This window comes from Eucyclogobius newberryi, unplaced genomic scaffold (genome assembly GCF_026437365.1).
Source record: "Eucyclogobius newberryi isolate DKJ021-1_F unplaced genomic scaffold, fEucNew1.0.hap1 SCAF_19, whole genome shotgun sequence".
Lineage (NCBI taxonomy): Eukaryota > Metazoa > Chordata > Actinopteri > Gobiiformes > Gobiidae > Eucyclogobius > Eucyclogobius newberryi.
This window is the reverse complement of record NW_027315823.1, coordinates 33,763,726-33,783,302: the sequence shown is the minus strand read 5'-3', so window position 1 is coordinate 33,783,302 and position 19,577 is coordinate 33,763,726. Positions and strand designations below refer to the sequence as shown.

Genomic DNA, 19,577 nt, shown 5'->3' with positions numbered 1-19,577 from the left:
TTATATTCACATAAAACAAATCCAATATAAAACTATATAAACAAAAATAATCCAGATGATTAAATCTGAATGATAGGATATGGATATCTGCCCAGTCTAATCAAATGGTCTGATTTTAGGTTTGGCTGCATGGCCTATTTTAGATGAATGGCTTTTTATAGTGGCACAATGTAAACGTCTGTATAACATTTTTACATTATAGTAACGTTGTTTCATTGCACTGCTCTGTGTTCGCAATAAACCCTACACATACCCTTGTAGTAATGACCACACACTGAATATAACTGCTCAGGCGGTGTGTGGTATAGTCTCGCGAGGTTTTAAGCCAGTCTCCTGTATCTGAGGATTTGTTTCAGAGAAAATATCGTGAGACTTTTGTGGAGCCTGTGCTCTGCTCCACGGTAAGTGATGACACCGCTAATACCATTTAAAACATCCATCTAGACACTCTCAATGCGATTATGATACTGTCGTTTTTAACATTTTGTCTCGTTTTGTGCAATAGAAATATCTATTTTTTGTTAAAGTACAATTTTTAGGAGGTTGGTTGAATGAGGTATGAACCGGGTATAGACGCTAGCTATCGTCATAAAAAATAAATATAATAAACATAGTGTGATTTTAGGCTTTGTATAACCTCGAATTTGTGTTAAATGTGACTGTAAACGTGCACACATTGGCAAAAAACCAGGTTGCAGTATTACAACACAGCTCACTATAGCCAGAAGATGCTGGTGTAATTTGCATCTTCAAAGGTAGACAGAGCTTTGAAAAGAGTTGAATATGACAGTTTTCAGCGGATAATGCGGAGGTGACGTCGTTCAGCACCACGGACAGAGAAACGGACTGCGTGACCCAGGGGCCACCGCGTGAGGAAAGTGACCTATTTATGCTTTACTTTTGGGATCTTTGCTAATTCCATGTTTGGAAATACTACTTGGAAATAGTATACAGTTTATCCCTGTTTTCTGATCCAGTTCATTGTAGCATCTTGTTTACTTTTAGCAAGTCGTTTCTCCTCAGGATTTGTAGTTAATGTTATTTATTGCCTTTGTAGCTATGAATGTATAGATGTAAAAGTAAACTTTGTTCGACTTCGACGTTGATCTATCATTCATCATTAATATGTTTAAATTTAGGACTAGAGCTTTATGATTTATGAAAATATGTATACAATTTCTATATTTTGCACCTGCAATTAGCTTTTCGATTTATATTTTTTATAAGTAGGAAACTAACCAAGAAACACATACGTATCATAACGTTTATAAAGATCTAAAGTACAAAAAAAATTTACTACAAAAAGTGGCAGGATATTTTGTTCTTTTGGGATTTTATTATTGCGCCAACTCAAATTGTGATTTCAATCTTAAGTGATTTATTGTGCAGCCATATTTAGGACCCTGATAATGATTGAGATGAGAGAGACATACATTTTGCAAATTAAGTCACACTGCGCAAAAGAAACAGATGAAGTTTCCCAATTGAGCTTATTGTTTTTATTTTGGCATGCAGGTTGACTCGAGTCTTGTGTAATAAATTAGACTTAATTTTGTTTTACCAAACACATTTGACATGTATGTACCCTTGTCCAAACAAATGAGATGAATGAACACTCAGTGGGTATTTCTTGCTGTAAATTGTCCTTAAATGGGGCAGTGTGCGCTCTTGCTCCCAGGGCTTGGCTTTGTGGTGGAGGAACAGTTGAAGGTTGTAACAGATTGAGTGCAGCCTCTGGTCATGGCTCTGCTTAGGGGTTTTTCTGTTGCTTCAGGAAAAAAGCATGAGATCCACCTGTCTCTGGTTTGAGTGACAAGTGAGTAAGACAAGTAAGTAAGACGAGTAGACAAATTAAGTAAAACGTCCTAAAATATACTCTCTTCTTGGGATTATTTATGCCACAACGGGGGACAGTTAAGTGATGAGGTCATCACTCGACTAGGATCCAATGAAATTTCAGCTTTGTTCATTTTGAATATATATATATATATATATATATATATATATATATATATATATATATATGAACTCTTTGTGACTTACATTGTGACATTTGAAAAAACATCAGAATTTGAAATATACGTGTATGAATTTGTCAATATTTGTTTTTTCAGGTTTTCTTCCCTTTAAACCGTAACAGTTGTTCAATCATGGGGAACATTTTTGGCAACTTGTTGAAGAGCCTCATCGGGAAAAAGGAGATGCGGATCCTGATGGTGGGACTCGACGCTGCCGGAAAAACCACCATCCTTTACAAACTCAAACTGGGAGAAATAGTGACCACAATCCCGACTATTGGTGAGGGCTTTGACATCTGCAAAACACTGTCAGTTTAGTGGAATGCCTATCAATAATAGAAATAACAACATAGATTATAATTATATGTTAGACAAAAACACAAATATGTCATGAGTCAATGTCTTTTTCCTCAAATTTAAACATATTTAGGTTTTAACGTGGAAACGGTGGAGTACAAGAACATCAGCTTCACAGTTTGGGACGTGGGCGGACAAGACAAGATCCGGCCCCTGTGGAGACATTACTTCCAAAACACACAAGGTAACGACAGCTCACTCTTTCACACTCGAAGCCGCTGTTATTTGTGATGATAGACGCCGGTTAGTGCTCGTTCTTCAACACCTGTCCAAACAGTTAAAGCTCTAATTCTAATCTAGATGGTTGATACCGAGTGTGTTTTGCCTCTTTTACATTTAAATACTGTTACGGTAAATTCAATTTATGGAGTATAGAGGTTTTGTAGGTGAGTAATGACATTTTCTCCTGTAAAAGCTCAAAACACAACTGGAATGTGAAAAAAGATATTAGCATCTAATGACAAATGTAAAAGTCTACAGCTCTGTGATAAATATTTGGCTTGTACCTGACATTTAAAAGAATAAACTTAATTAAGCAGGTGTATAAACCAGGTAAACAACAGGACACTGCAGCTCACATTTATCACTGATGCAGACTTAGTGATCGCACACAGTTCAACCTATTACATTTTTCTAGTCCAAGTGTTGAAGAAATTGATTTACTTTCTAGCTAAACAATAGCTCCAAAAAAGAAGCCCAAAAAAAAGCAAAGAAACACAGCTGTGGTGTCCATTTTTCTGCCACTCAGTCGTGATGTTGAGCAGCGTTTTTCAATTAAAAGAATGTCAGGTCATAAACTCCATTAATTCATCATTTGTCTACTTCAGCTTGACTGATACTGTATAACACATGTAACACACATTTTGCACAGTCTATATTTTGTCAGCTACTGGTTTCTAAATGTTTGTGATAAAACACATTTGGACATAGTTTGGTTTGGTTGCACTCGTTGTTTCGGTGCGATCACACAACGTGTGAATATGACTGAATTAACAATACTTTGAAGTGCCCTCACCATTGGTCCACCCCCTTCTCGTCGCCAGGACTGATTTTCGTGGTGGACAGTAACGACCGCGAGCGAGTGAACGAGGCACGAGAGGAGCTCATGAGGATGCTGGCCGAAGATGAACTCAGAGACGCCGTTCTGCTGGTGTTCGCCAACAAACAGGTCCGACCTTTTATCATCACTGCGACTGAAGAAATGAGATTAAAATGAATGTAAAGTTAATCACACAGAAGCACGTAGAGTCTATATGACAGGTTAGACCACACATTTAACTTTGCATTTTGAATATTGGTCCCTGGATTGACCATTTTTGTAAAGTTTATAATTGTACTTCCTGGTTGGACATGGGCAGAAAATATGGTGATTCCACAACTGTTACCTAGCAACCAGACTGTAAACAAGAGCCAAAATCAATGATTTAAAAACAATAATAACATATAACATCTTTATTTTGTTGAATGATTATTTGAACAGAAAAGTGTGTCAGTTAAGTGTAACTTGTCAATGGCACGCTGCACATTGAAGACATCACAGAGGCATTCTCTTTTAGAACTCAGCTCTACTTCCTGACATTTTTTTCATTTTATTTTTATTAAATGTATTCACAAACTGCAACTCAACGGAAGTAAAACTATGATAAATATTTACCGCAGGTGCTATCACCAAACTAAGTTATAATGAGAAAAAATGGGCGACCTTCATGAGACTTTATTGAGTGTATATTTTAGGCAGGTTTTTCAGAACAAGGGGTATTTTCAGTAAATAATTACAGTTTTGGGAATATGGGGTAGAGTTGTTGTTGTTGTTGTTGTGGTTGTGGTTGTGATTGTTGTTCTTGTTGTTCTTGTTGAGAGTCCTTACTACCTTACGTACTTTTAAAACATTGTAATCTTGTGGCATTGGTTTAGGGTCTGTTCAAAAATATATCAAAGGAACTGATGCATTTTCATTGTTAGTTTAAACTCTGGTTCTCTCCTAGTTGTTTATGCATTCTTTAGTTTTGGGCACGTTGTGTAAATCTCTATGATGCTGAAAATGTGTCACTCAGTCCATCACAGTTAACCTTTGAACGTGCATGTTTGAAATAATCACGATCGAAGTAAGAAATAACTGACCGGCCTGTGTTTTCCCCCCAGGATTTACCAAACGCCATGAACGCAGCAGAGCTCACGGACAAGCTGGGGCTCCACTCGCTGCGCCACCGTAACTGGTACATCCAGGCCACATGTGCCACCAGCGGTGACGGGCTTTACGAGGGCCTGGACTGGCTCGCCAATCAGCTCAAGAACAAGAAATAAGAAGAGGAGATCCACTGAACTAATGTATCTTTGTTTTAATGACGGGGAATAACGCAGAGGTGAGGAAAGGGTTTGTCAGGTACGAGTCACTCAATGAGGAAACAATGGATTTAGGACTAATACTAGCTTTGAGACTGATTTACAGTTTTTCTCAATCGCTTGTGCTTGAAGAGGTTGAAAACAGTAAAGTGATGGACGAAATAGCAAATAGTGCAAAAAATGTTCAATTAATAAATGAATCAGATTAGCCAAACAGAGTAATGCATTTAGGTGTAATTGCTGTTTTAATGTCACAAGGCAAATCAGAATTGAAATGCTAAAAGGTCATGTTTTTAGGCAAAATCTGCATCTAAATATGTTTTAATATTTAATTTAATCAACTTAACCTCTATAGATTTATTGTTTAAACTTAAATTTTATGTTTTAGTAAAATGTTCTACTCAAATTCTAAATATATATTTTTTAATGTTTCTACAATATTAAGACTTTTATGTTTATAAGTTCCCAAACATGTGCAATTTCTGCCATTTTTACACAAAATGTTTTCTTAATATGGAAACATGATGAAAAACATTTATGTCAGTAAACCACTAGAGAAATTTGTTATTAATTGCTCTAATTTTAAGATTTTTTCCTATTCACCTGCAAGACATAAATGACATGTCAAAGCTGCTGTACTTTAGTTTGACAATGACAAGCTTCTATTGTCTGACGTTTGGTGAAGTAAAGTTACAATATTGTCTACGAAATGCAATAACTGACCCCTAGTGGCCAGACAAACTACTGCAACAAATGTGCAATGTAAATCTTAAGTCAATGTTTTTGGAGCTCAAGCCTCGGAGAAAAACTGTAAATTATTCCCTGATTTAGACTCACACAAACGATAAGCAATCTTTCGACACTGGTTTAGTGTGTCCGCCGTGTAGTGTCTGTTTAACGTAGTGTCATTTCTGTCCCGAGATTGGTGTTTATCTGTGTAAACGTCACATAAGTAAGTCTGCGTGGCTTTTTTATTTACTCTGTTGCTTTCACCTGCTAAAATCCATCAATCACACAAACATTCATAGAGACAAGGTGTTTAAAGTGTCTTGCAGTGTCTTTAAAGGACGCAACAATCATAAATCGAACCAAAATTGAATTATATACTTATTGTGCATCGTAGACAGAATCATAAAAAGCCTTGTTTACCTGTTTAGCAAAAAATAGTTGGTTTAGGCTGTGTTGGGAAATAACTGAATTCCAAAAATACTGACTCAGAATACTAATTTCGAGAAACAGTTACTCTTTTATTAGAATATAGTTACATAAAAAATCAGAGAAATACATTGTGGTGTTTGCGCGCACAGTTTAGTTTCCAAATGTCACGTAATTAGAGAGAAAAAACAGAAAACGCAGCTCTTAAAGTGAGTTTTCCTTCTCCATTTTGTTACAAAGGTCTTCAGTTTCAGGTTGCTTTGTTTTTACCTCAATTTGTTTCACACATATCATTAATTCTGTTAAAGACAAAGAAATACATCAAAAGTTCAGTGTTCCAATGAAAAGTAGCGCTACAAATGAAAATTGAATGTTCATCAAGTAAATAGCAGCTGGAACAAAACTTTTCTTAAAGTGATTTGTTTTATATTTAGGGACTAAAAGACAGGTATTGTATTCTGTAACTGAATACAAAATATTCTTCCCTTCATTGAGTTTATGGTGACCACCTCAAATAGTTGGACACTGTGGTGATGTAATGGACATGATACATAGTTAGAATATTTTGAATAGCAATAGATTATATTATATTTACAACCCAGAAAGCCCAAACCCTAAAATGTTGTTTATTGGGAGAAATATTAATGTTTTGTTGCTTTCTATTTAATATTAAAAGTGCAACGAGGGACAAACAAAAGAGGGTCATGTCGCCCTAGTTAAGTTCCCATTTAAATTCTGATTTCAAGCATCAATGATAACTTTATACCAACCTCTCACTTGGTAGTGTTAATATAATATTAATAACTGAACGTTAGCATTAGCTGTGAGAAGTGGTTAGCTGTGTCCTCGGGCAAGACACTTCACCCACTATGTCTGTGTGTGTTTGCTTGTAGTGTGTGACAAAAGCACATGTGTCCGTTTTGAAAATGAGTCACAAAGTTGTTTCTTCTTCATTATTCTTTCTCCGACACATTAATTATAAGAGTACAGTTGAGGGAAATTGCTCAAAAATAGGTAGAATAATGTTTTTATTGCACTTAAAATAGATTTGACCTTTGAAAACACAGAGTGAAATATAAGCATTCAATACTTTTGTTCAAATGTCACTTATCCGTTTTTGCCATTGAACACTTTTCTCATGCTTTATAGCTTTATTTCTTAAATGTTATGTCAGCACACTCATTATAGTTTACATTTATTATATACCAGCAAGATACAGTGATTTGTGAGTGTCATTCTTTCTGCTCGAAGTGGAAATAGTTCTCAAATCAAATTCAACTGAGTGAAAATATTACTCAAGTAGTGAATGATTATTACGTTTGTTATATAATTTTGTAATATCTTTCAAACTATTGCTATTTTAATTATTCCACTTCTAGCTGTTATTTCTGCTATTTCAAAATGTTTTTATATAATATATAGTTAATATATTCATGATTACATTTTGTGGCCTTAAATATCTTGTGTTTTTAATGATTATTCAAACATAAAGCTCATAAATGTATGCATATTTATTTACGGAATGTTAAAGGCAAGGTTTATTTCTTTGTCCAGTACAATTTTGCGTTTTGCACCGACATTAATTTGTGAAAAGTGTTTGTGGGAATCATAAATAATATTGAATGAATGAAGATGGTTCTGGATATTCATGATTATAACGTTACAGTGACACATTTGAAGAAAGATGTGGCGAGAGCCAGCTGGATCAATAAAACAATTTCCTTTTGACTGTTTTTTGTCCAATTCGATCAGTGTGTTTTGTTCTAGTAGCTTTACAATAATTAGAACATACCACAAAAAAAGACAAACAAGTTATGTATATAAAGTTTAGTAGTTGTCATTGTACCGGTAGTAGTAGCAGTATATCAGATATCTAGTCATGTCAAATGTGTTGTAGAAGTGAAAATATGGCAGAATTTGCAGTCATTTTGCATTTTCATGTTACTGACAGTAGAGGGCAGTATTTAATCACAAAACATTGATATAAAATGAGCTTCCCTTCTGTAGTTAGACAATTAGACAAAGTGAACCTCTGTTTGAAGATGTTGCCATTTTTTAAGAGTAAATAATAATGATGATGATAATAGTAATAATAATAGTAATGATGATGATGATAATTGTAATAATAATAAATAATAACAATGAATTCAAAATCATAATGATTAAGATAAGATAAGATAAGATAAACCTTTAATATCCACACAAGGGGAAATTTCGTTCGAAACAGGATGAAAGGACAGATTATAAGAAGTTTCAAAACACACTCTTAATAGAACTCTTATGAACAAAACAAAAGACTCTTATTAACAAAACTCCTCTCCTATCTTAATAGGGAATGGAGGGGGGGAAATAAAATAAAATAGATAATAAAAATACAAAATAAAGATAAAAATCTGATAACAATAATAAAATAATGATAATAGAATAAAATAAAAATAAAATAAAGTAAAAATAACTAGCACAAGACTAGGTAATACTATTAGCAGGTAAGTAAACCGTATAAAAAACAAAATAGAACACTAAATTAATGTTAGTTTCAAGTTTATTAGTCACAGTGACAGATGGAAACGGACTAAAATAATTTAAAGGCGCTGTAAAATTTCTGGTGTTAATCGCTTCATGCTTGTTTTGTTCAATTATAGGTTTGTTTGCCTGTTTGTTTTTTAATCTTGCATTCTTACTGTGGACTCAGATCTGACCTGTAATTTTAATGCCATATGATAGAGGTTATGCAGATCACAGCGCTGCGTGGCAAAAACACATGAGAGTCAAGGGTGAGTCATGACATTTTCCCCTGTAAATGCTCAAAACACAAGTAGAATGTGAAAGAGCTGCTAGAATCTAATGGCAAATGAAAAAGTCTACAACTCTGCTAAATACAATGTCAAAGTCACTATGTCCACATTTTGTTATGTTACAGCCCAGGGCTCAGATTAAGGATTTTCACTTGTATAGCAGTGCTGCAAAACAATCCGTGATTTTTTGCAGCACTGGCAATTTGATAATTGCATAGCAAAACACGAAAGTGACTAACAATCAATATTTTCCATTGATGTAACAAGATTATTTATTTCAAATGTATTTGTAAACATTCTATTAAAAAAAAAAAAACTTAACAAATTAACTTTAAAACACTTTTTTATTTTTATTTTTTCAAAAATAAAACAGAAAACTTGCAAATAAAATTAGTTGTTGAACATATTAATTAACACCAAGTCAGATGGCCTCATTTACAACTTTCTTCCATATCATCATCAATCAGATTACTATTTGCAGGAGTCTCATTTACATATTAATTGTCTTTACACTCACAAAAAAATATGTATTAAGCTTCTGATGCAAAAATAAAGGTTGCTGTGGTGTCTATCATGGTGTATTTATTGTGTTACTCAAATTGTACCGCTCTATTTATTTATTCCAGCTATAAAACGTTTCTATTTTTCGTTTTGCTATTTGATGACGGTTCCTAAATACTCTCGTTTTGGTTCCGGCAGCACATTTGATGACGGTCTCTAAGCACTCGTCTCGGCTCCGTCTGCACATTCGGAGCAAGCCCCCGGAAGCCAAGATGGCCGCCATTGAAACCTATGGAGCTGCTCATTGGCGCATGGTTCCAAAAAAGTTTTTTAGTTCCGCATTACTTCCTGAACAGTGGTATATCTCCTCCCACTTTTGTGACGTCATCGCCGTGAGGCTTTGGCGTCGGGAGCGCGCACGTCGCGAGAAGAGTCAACACGGACTTTTGGAATGATTCGGCTTGAAATAGTCTGTTTACGTAACGTATAATGATGAATTGTTATATCCATCTATAAATATACATGTATCATGTTGTAAAGCTCTGATATTTAAGAGAATTATAAAGAAGTGTTAAGATAAAAAGTCTGGTTTAATGACAATGAATTACATTTAGAGGTGGAATAACGTCCTCATCATTTTCTGTAGTTTTTGGTTTGGGTATTTATTTTGTTATTAACTTTTCAGTTATTTATTTACATAATATAATTTGGCCAATATGCATTTTTTTTAATCAGATGAGAAGAAATATAAAATATAATCATCGATTCTGTTACATAATTGAGTTAAGCAGTATTTAATTATATTCAGTTTCCTTTTCTGTCGTTTTTGTATCATGTCAATATTTAATAAATACAAAACACATTTGTTTATTAATGTATTTAATACGAATAATGAACATGAATGAACTTGTTCAATAAATGCAAATCTGATTATATTTTTCCCCATGTGGGACAATAAAGGAATATCTTAAATGATAAATTGATTTTAGCCAGTTTTAGTTGAGTTTTAAAGCTACAATGAGTTTTAAAGCTACAATGTGGGAGTCCCTTATTAAGGAGTTTTGGAGTCTGTGTACTGTTCATTATTATTATCATCATTAATAGAATCAGAAAATGTATTTCCATTGTCAAAGAAAAGAATTCACAAACAGTGGAACTTGCTTTGGTGATTCAGTGCAACATAAAAATATTAACAATGATAAAACAACCTGTATAAGTCAAATAGAACAAACTGAATAAAATAAGATATTCTTTTATTGTCCACACATGAGGAAATGTCGTTGTTGCAACACAGTAGATACAGAGGAAAAGGACAGAAAACTTATAGGAAGTTTAAAAAACACTCTTAATAGATCGATCTTAATAGAAGAACTCTTATAAACAAAAACTCCTATAGACAGAACCTCTCATACCTTAATAAAGAATGGAGGAGGAAAATAAAGATAAAGATAAAATAAAAACAGCGTAAGACAAAATAATACTAATAATAATGGTAAAATAAACACTCTTTTTACATCAGTTATATGCACATGAATGTGACATTATTGCGTTAAATACTGAATATCTCAGTATTTAACAAGACTTTGTTTCCATGGCTACGCAGTCTTCTGTACTTCAGTAATTGCACCGTTCAGCTCCATCGTATGACAGAGACAAACAGAACATGTCACAGCTTTAGATTATACAAGTTATAGAACATACACTTCATATGTTTAGATTATACAAGTTATAGAACATACACTTCATATGTATTAGATTTATAAAAGTCATATAACATACACTTCATATGTTTAGATTTATAAAAGTCATATAACATACACTTCATATGTATTAGATTTATAAAAGTCATAGAACATACACTTCATATGTTTAGATTATACAAGTTATAGAACATACACTTCATATGTTTAGATTTATAAAAGTCATATAACATACACTTCATATGTATTAGATTATACAAGTCATATAACATACACTTCACATGTTTGTCCTGAAGCTGCTTCACAGACACATGTGACACATCAGTGTCTCTTTTGAAGAACAATTATCATTTAGTTTTTTTGGTCATAACAAAACAGACATTTTATAAATTCAAAGTACTGATTCTACACTGTTTACTTTTAGTCGAGGCACAAGTTATTATTAAAATACCTTTTGCTTTGGAGTCGTCAGGAGTTTACTTGAGATGACTCTGTGTCTGCAGTGATTAGGTCTGCAGTGACCTGTAGTGACCTGTAGTGACCTGTAGTGACCTGTAGAGCTCTGGACAGCACAGACAGACTAAACTCACTGGTCAGCACTCTGAAGATGAGAAAGGTACTCATTAGAACGTTGATATATTCTGCACATTTAACAGAGAAAAGCTGGAATATGTTATTGACAGATTTACATTTCGCTCTGTAACACAAAAGTTCCTCTTTTCACATTAATTTTTAAAGCTAGAACCAAAAGTAATTTATTTATGCATAAGTTTAAACCTTAGAAGTTAGAACATAACTGACATGTTTGCTAAATCTCTACATATTCCATGGAAGTAAATCCATGACATTCCTATACAAAACAAGCGTGTGCTTTGTTTAAACACAGCACACTTCATTATGAAATATGTAATAAAACCTCAAATGTCGTCTCAGCCCCTGTAAGTACAGGACTGTCACTTTTAAACACCTTTACATTTATATATGTAAGATATGACCCATTATAGCAGGTTATATTTGAATTATTGGTTGTTTTTTATAGCACATAATACAAATATCACTTTATTTCCCTTCTTTCTCTAGTTTTCCTTGATCTATGCATAACCTCTTGTCTCTTAGAACATTTAGTAAGATAAATAATTAGTTATTTATTTGCAGAAGCACGAGCCATCACGACGTGTTGTTGCATCTTTGTGTAGCTAAACTTTAGCTTACGTTAGCTCGTGTTAACTCGTGTTAACTTGTGTTAACTCGTGTTAACTGTGTAATCGTTGTTTTACACTTCATATGGAACGATGTGTGAAACGTGAGGAATGACATACAAACACAACTTACGAGTATCGTGGTCTCGTCTGGTCACTTTCTTCTGCTTGTGTTTAGTTTCCGTCACGTGTTCTCCCGAGGCTCGTTCATGAGGGTTAGGTGCGCGCTCGGTGCGCGTACACCGTTCACCGGGAGGTTAAAAATGTATTTTTTAAGTATTTTAACAGTTGAAGAGTGAAATTCCTTCTATTTTATTTTTAGACTAAAAACAATTTAGCATGTTTGGTAATTTTAGAGGCCGAACTCCTGAAATGGTCCGACCAAAAGGCTGCATTCTGCGAAGTGGCCACTACTCAATTTGGAGCCAGAGGCAGAGGGGGCGTACCCTATCCAGATATTATAATACATCCATGATTCGGAGCCGTGTGATTCGCTGCGCACAAAATACGCATCTGATTTTTAAAACGAGGTCTTAGTCACGTGGCAGTGTAAATATGAGTATTTTGGCATGTGTATGATCTGCAAAGACTTTTGCGTTTAGGAGCTATTGACCTCGGAAGTCTGAATCTGACGCTAACTTTACCGCACGTGGCTCCTCCCACTTTCAGACTCTGATCTGTGACAGCAGCGGGACTCGTCATGTCCACACAGCGTCCTACATGTGTCAGGCCGTTATTGACGATCGATTGACGAGTGATCAGTACTTTTAGGCGCTTTGGTTAAACAATGGAACACGCATTTTTGTATCGCAAAAGCTGCGATACAAAGCACTTTTTTCTGACGAATGCATCGCATTTGAGAGAAATTGCGTCGCATTTAGCGACGTTTTATTATTAAATTAATTATTTGTCTCAAAATTCTACAACAATACTTCATAATGACAACGTGAAACGCGGTGGTTTGAATTCTTTGCCAATGTATTTTTAAAAAACCACACATATGCATAAGTTTTCACAGCCTTTGCTCATGTTTTGCTGGAGCACTGTTGGCGCTAATTACAGCCTCAAGTCTAACCTTCTCTATGAATACTTATGTAGAGGTGTTTTTTTTATTTTTACATGTACATTTACAAATAATTCAAACAATCTTCTTTCACGTTGCCTTATAAAATCTACAAATATAAGGTCTTGTTTGTAGATTTTTTTAAGAGGATTTTTTGGTCCGTAAGCTCCATTAGACAGGACAGCTTAGCGTGAAGCAGCATTGTGCATGTATCCACATTTTGGAATAAGGCTGTAACATAACAAACTGAAGAAAATAAATTAAACCGTTAAAGCAGATAAACAACAGAACACTGCCCCTTCACTCACTTTAATCACTGATAAAGACACAGTTGAACTTATTACCTTTCTTTCCTTGAATAAGATGTTTTTGAAGTTTCCTAAATCACCAACTACGTTAGCAAACAAGCTATAGCTCTGCTTTGAGCAAAACAAAAGCTCCACAGACAAAAAATAGATATTTTACAGCAAAGTACAACGTGATCAAGAGGGGATCCTGGCTCTGAGGTGACATCATCTCATTCTAAGATCTGAAAACAACCTATACCAACTTTATTTCAGACTAAATTGGTCCATACAAAACAAACAAACAAACAAACAAACAAACAAACTGTGGAACATTCCAGGTAAAGCAGATGTAGACCCTCCTCCAGAAAAGTTACATGACTATGAGTTAACGCAAATCTAGGGTTAGTTGACTTTGTGTTGAGAGGTGACCAAAGTGCTTTCCAAAAAATAAATTAAATTAGAATAAAAAAATAAAACACATAAAATTGTAAAATAAGATTTTTTTAAAAGTGGAAGGTTTGAGGAGAATTTATGATTCACTTTTCTCAGTCTAACCCTGAGCTTTGAGTATTTTGATGCTAGGAAATTATTATTATTCTATTTTAACCTCTGACTTCTTCAAAAAGCTGTCAACTTCTCGGATTCTTTTTCCTGTTTTAATGATCAGTTTGTTAATGAGGAAGAAATGATTCTGGGAAAAACTTCCTGGTTAAAGATTAACTGTTAGAGTCACTTCTCTTCTCCCAACACAAAAACACAAACTTAACTAAAACTAAAACTTCCCTTTACAATTGACAACAACTAAATCCGGAGCAGTGATTCTCAATCTGTGGTACCGTACTGCAACTGAGTATGCAAGCTTCTCCTGCATTTTAGTCCTGATTTAGTCCTGATTTTATTCTATCTTAGATCTGATTTTATGGTTTTGTCCTGGTGTTAGACCTGGTTTAGTCCTGGTGTTAGACCTGGTTTAGTCCTGGTGTTAGACCTGGTTTAGTCCTGGTGTTAGACCTGGTTTAGTCCTGGTGTTAGACCTGGTTTAGTCCTGGTGTTAGTCCTGGTTTAGTCGTGGTGTTAGACCTGGTTTAGTCCTGGTGTTAGACCTGGTTTAGTCCTGGTGTTAGTCCTGGTTTAGTCCTGGTGTTAGACCTGGTTTAGTCTTGGTGTTAGACCTAGTTTAGTCCTGGTGTTAGACCTGGTTTAGTCCTGGTGTTTGACCTGGTTTAGTCCTGGTGTTTGACCTGGTTTAGTCCTGGTGTTAGTCCTGGTTTAGTCCTGGTGTTAGACCTGGTTTAGTCCTGGTGTTTGACCTGGTTTAGTCCTGGTGTTTGACCTGGTTTAGTCCTGGTGTTAGTCCTGGTTTAGTCCTTGTGTTAGACCTGGTTTAGTCCTGGTGTTTGACCTGGTTTAGTCCTGGTGTTAGAACTGGTTTAGTCCTGGTGTTAGACCTGGTTTAGTCTTGGTGTTAGACCTAGTTTAGTCCTGGTGTTAGACCTGGTTTAGTCCTGGTGTTTGACCTGGTTTAGTCCTGGTGTTAGACCTGGTTTAGTCCTGGTGTTAGACCTGGTTTAGTCCTGGTGTTTGACCTGGTTTAGTCCTGGTGTTTGACCTGGTTTAGTCCTGGTGTTAGACCTGGTTTAGTCCTGGTGTTAGACCTGGTTTAGTCCTGGTGTTTGACCTGGTTTAGTCCTGGTGTTAGAACTGGTTTAGTCCTGGTGTTAGACCTGGTTTAGTCCTGGTGTTTGACCTGGTTTAGTCCTGGTGTTTGACCTGGTTTAGTCCTGGTGTTAGTCCTGGTTTAGTCCTGGTGTTAGACCTGGTTTAGTCCTGGTGTTTGACCTGGTTTAGTCCTGGTGTTAGAACTGGTTTAGTCCTGGTGTTAGACATGGTTTAGTCCTGGTGTTGGACCTGGTTTAGTCCTGGTGTTTGACCTGGTTTAGTCCTGGTGTTAGACCTGGTTTAGTCCTGGTGTTAGACCTGGTTTAGTCCTGGTGTTTGACCTGGTTTAGTCCTGGTGTTTGACCTGGTTTAGTCCTGGTGTTAGACCTGGTTTAGTCCTGGTGTTAGACCTGGTTTAGTCCTGGTGTTTGACCTGGTTTAGTCCTGGTGTTAGAACTGGTTTAGTCCTGGTGTTAGACCTGGTTTAGTCCTGGTGTTTGACCTGGTTTAGTCCTGGTGTTAGAACTGGTTTAGTCCTGGTGTTAGACATGGTTTAGTCCTGGTGTTTGACCTGGTTTAGTCCTGGTGTTTGACCTGGTTTAGTCCTGGCGTTAGGTCTATATGATATTTCCATAGAGAAGAATAAGCAGAAGTAATTTAACTAATTAAATACCTGACAAAACCTGTATTCTTTTTGTGAGCGTGAGTGTGCTCGCCTCTGCAGAGATCTGGCCTCTAAGCTAAAATGTACCACAATAATGATTTGGTTATTATTAAGAGATAACTTAACCAGAGCAAATATGGACTAAACCAGGACTAAATGTAAACAAGGACTAAACCAATCCATTTCAAAATGCCACTTTAACTCTCTACAATCTGCGTTCAAACTATAATTAAAGGATGTTGTTTTTCTTCTTTCTGCACCGCGTCCAGACGAGAGCTGCCGGAAGAGCCAGTTTTCGGGTGGTTGGTCTGGTTCCTTCTGCTCTCGCTCCAAACACTGATGTTTGTACAACGCTTCGGTGGCAAACAAAATGACACGAGACATTTTCACAAAAACAACACACAAGTGCGATTACGGGCAAATGGGAGGACTTCCTGTTTGTGATCGGCTCAAGTTTGACTATTGAATTTCCTCTTTTCTTTTACCATTCACCATTCACAGATATACTGTAAGAGCTTTGGACTTTTTATCATTCATTTCATATCACCATTCATTTTTTGGAAACTAAACGGAGAACAAAAAACACAGAACACGTCAAAAAGGGAGATCAAAACAGACAATAGCAGCACAACCATCTAAAATGTTTCTGGCATACTGTAAATTGTGTTTATGTACCATTTATTCCAACGTCTGTCATTCCAGTTTACAAATGTCTGTTATGATGTTGATCCAGTTATTGATGGTTGGTTTAGTTTGGGTCAGCTATTTTTTTCACTATGGCCTTTTTCCTGCAACCAAAAGTATGCTCCAGATGTATCCATCCATTGTGTCCATGGCAGGAGTTTTGAGGCCCAAATACATAGTTCTGAAGTCAAGTGAGAGAGTCTACAGTGCTTTATTAATCTCAGTCCAGTGTTTGCAAACAGTAGGACAGGAAATTTGGACACTTTGACTAAGTTATTAGTGGTGAAAAGTGTGAGTACAAAAGTAAACGTACTCTGCTTAAGACATTTGTACTTTATTTAAATGAGACATATTTTCCCCAGGTATATAGTATTAAACTACCATATGAGTAGTTTTTCATTTGTAAACCACATTATTGATCTTAAACAGTTTAGTGATAGAAACAGGCCCATTGACTGCAGATCCGATAAGCCCCGCCTCTTCATAGACACCGTAACAAGTCATTTACATGTTTTATATTTTTAAAGGTTTTCAAACAATCACACTGAGTACAGGGATGTGGGCGTAGATAGAGGGTAGGTGAAAACAGATATTTCTGAGCACTCAAACCTCAGTTCCAGAACAAACTGAATTAACTCAAACATGGTGAATCAATCTAAACACAACTTTGAGTAAAATAATGGTGAGGAAACACTGTTGTAACAAGGTTAAACTCAGTAAAAGTTGATATGTAATGTCCCCTTTTAGCAGTTTTTGCATTGGATACTTTTGACTTCAGTACATTTGAGAGCAGGTGTCTGTACTTTCTACTCCACTACATTTTTTTAACTGGACTGAAATTTACTTTTCATAAGTTTTTAAACTCATGATCACAATCAGACAATCGGCACAGTTCTTTATCAACATCACTACAATTGTACATTTTCACACTTACTTAAGTAGATTATTAGATGTGCTGCTTTTAAGTATTTTGTTGCTCCTGTATCTGTACTTTTACAAAACAAAACTGAGTACTTCATTCACTGCTGGAGGTGGCGGTGATAATGTTCCACATTATGGAAGTAAACTACCTCCAAAGCGATTACTTCATGATATTCTTTACGTGTCTAGTACATCTTTTGTTTGGATATTATTATTTTATCCATTAAACTCAAATGGATATAAGTCACTTTTACCTGAGAAGCTTTTTTAATAAAAATGTACTTCTCCAAGTAGTCACATTTACTTGAATACAAGTTTATGTTCCTGTTCCTACTGTGAGTCTACAAGTGACAAAACTTTATGCTGACAATGTTAAATCAGAATCAGAAAAGGTTTTGCCTTTATCAGTGCACAAAATTCACAAACTAGGAACTTGTTTTGGCAATAGTTGCAACATGAAACAATTAATGAATAATATTAAAATTAAACTATGATAAACTAAGGAAAGCACAAAAAGATATTTGAACGTTTGTGTTTCTTGCACTGCTCCTTAAGATATAATTTAATTTTCGTCAGTTTTGTGATTTATTCTTTAAAAACTTCGAACTAGAAATCAGAAATTACGTCCACTGCTACACTTACAGTTTTAAACTTATACTGTACTTGAAATGCTTGAGCAATTTCTTGGGCCATATTACTTTGAGTACTACTAATTTGAAGCGATTTTACTCGAGTACTATTTTGACTTCGACAAGTCATGTGTTATACGGTCTGAAAAGGAGACTTCTTGTTGTGAGTGACTCGAAATTGTTTTCAGATGCTCCACTGTTTATTTTCTGCTCCATTGTCTTTGCAGGTGGACAAATAGAAAACATGTTGTTCTTCAAAATATTGACCGGGTTTAGAGTGACTGGTTTTTGTCTTTGTCACAACCTGAAGGAGCAACGGGTCAAAGTACCTGAGTTAAGTCTGATATGGACATGTTTATGGCATATTGTGTCAGTCTGACCCTTTGTTGTTCACTTGGCATAAATCTAACGTTAGTGCCATGCATAGAGTTCAAAACTGTACCATTTAGTTACAATTCTGTTCCAATAAGCCAGTTGGGAAAGTCGTTTTCATCAGGGCCTGTAGGAAACAGGAAAACCTCCATCACATAAACCACTAACCTTACTTTATTTTGGGTGACATATGTCAGTAAAACATATAAACATGATTTTGCTAAACATTTTTGCCTATTTTCCCCCAGTTTGACCATTGATGTGAAGTTAAGGTTTATAATGTTACTTCCTGGCTGGACATGATGTGATATGATAAATATTGACCCCAAGTTCTATCCCACCAAACTAAGTCATGATTAGAAAAACATGAGAACCTGCCGTATGCACTAAGTACAGACAATACCTCAAAGTGTTACTTAAGTACAGCAACTTTACTTTCAACCCCAGTCCCATGGCAGTCCCTTTAATCCTAATACCTGCTGCTACTGTTGGTCCTAAGCTGCCGTGCCAAACCCACGCACCTGTTGTCACAGAGGCGCAGTTGGAGCACGTCCCTCCCAGAGCAAATCACAGTCGCTCCAATCAGTGCGCAGCGGTGATTCACCAGCTCACACCTCACAAACTCCCAACGAGAAGACTCTTTTCCACTGCTTTAGTCTAGCATTCTAAAGAAGACACAAAAAAGAAACGCGACTTTGGACACTTTTTACATTTTACCGCGCATTTCGTCCCGTAATTGATTTTCTTGGCTCGACATTTACGCACGGGACACAAACGCGCCTTTTTGGATACTATGACACGTCGCATGTAACTGGCAGCACGCAGTTGGATCACGGCTGCCACGATGAGGACGTTGCTGGTGTTGTGCGGCGTCCTGGCGCTTCTCTCGTGCGCTCTGACGCAGCTCTCCAACGCGCAGACACAACGAGGTGAGACAGACGCGCTACACGTTCATTCAACTTTCCCACCGGCTTTGATTTGTTCCCGTGGATCATCAGGTGTCGCTTGCGCACACATTTGCGGTAAACCGTACACAAGTCCCCTTTTTAGAAATAGAAAGCGCGTAGTTTCCCAGTGCGCGTCTGCATGCACCTGTCCGCGAGGAGCTCACCAGAACCTGTTTGTCCATCTCTGTTCCCATCGTCGTGTCACAGTGACTCAAACCAAACACTCACTTCTCCCACGGCTCAGGGTGAACTTCATCACGGTTATCTCGCAATTGAATGTCCG

General features: G+C 36.1%; 2 protein-coding genes across 2 annotated transcripts in view; both read left to right on the top strand.

Annotated features, from left to right (window-relative positions):
- Positions 1-347: 347 nt before the first annotated feature.
- LOC140366070 (ADP-ribosylation factor 3-like) lies at positions 348-4,904 on the top strand. The gene is made up of 5 exons (XM_072452734.1): positions 348-401; positions 2,115-2,298; positions 2,449-2,559; positions 3,419-3,543; positions 4,518-4,904. The coding sequence occupies exons 2-5, from the start codon at positions 2,151-2,153 to the stop codon at positions 4,677-4,679; spliced, it is 546 nt and encodes a 181-aa protein (XP_072308835.1). The 5' UTR covers positions 348-401; positions 2,115-2,150; the 3' UTR covers positions 4,680-4,904.
- Positions 4,905-19,112: 14,208 nt separating this feature from the next.
- erbb3a (erb-b2 receptor tyrosine kinase 3a) overlaps positions 19,113-19,577 on the top strand; it is a 40,948-nt gene continuing 40,483 nt past the window's right edge. Inside the window, exon 1 of the mRNA XM_072452731.1 lies at positions 19,113-19,276. Coding sequence (XP_072308832.1) covers positions 19,192-19,276 — 85 coding nt within the window. The 5' untranslated portion in view covers positions 19,113-19,191. The remainder of the gene's footprint in view (positions 19,277-19,577) is intronic.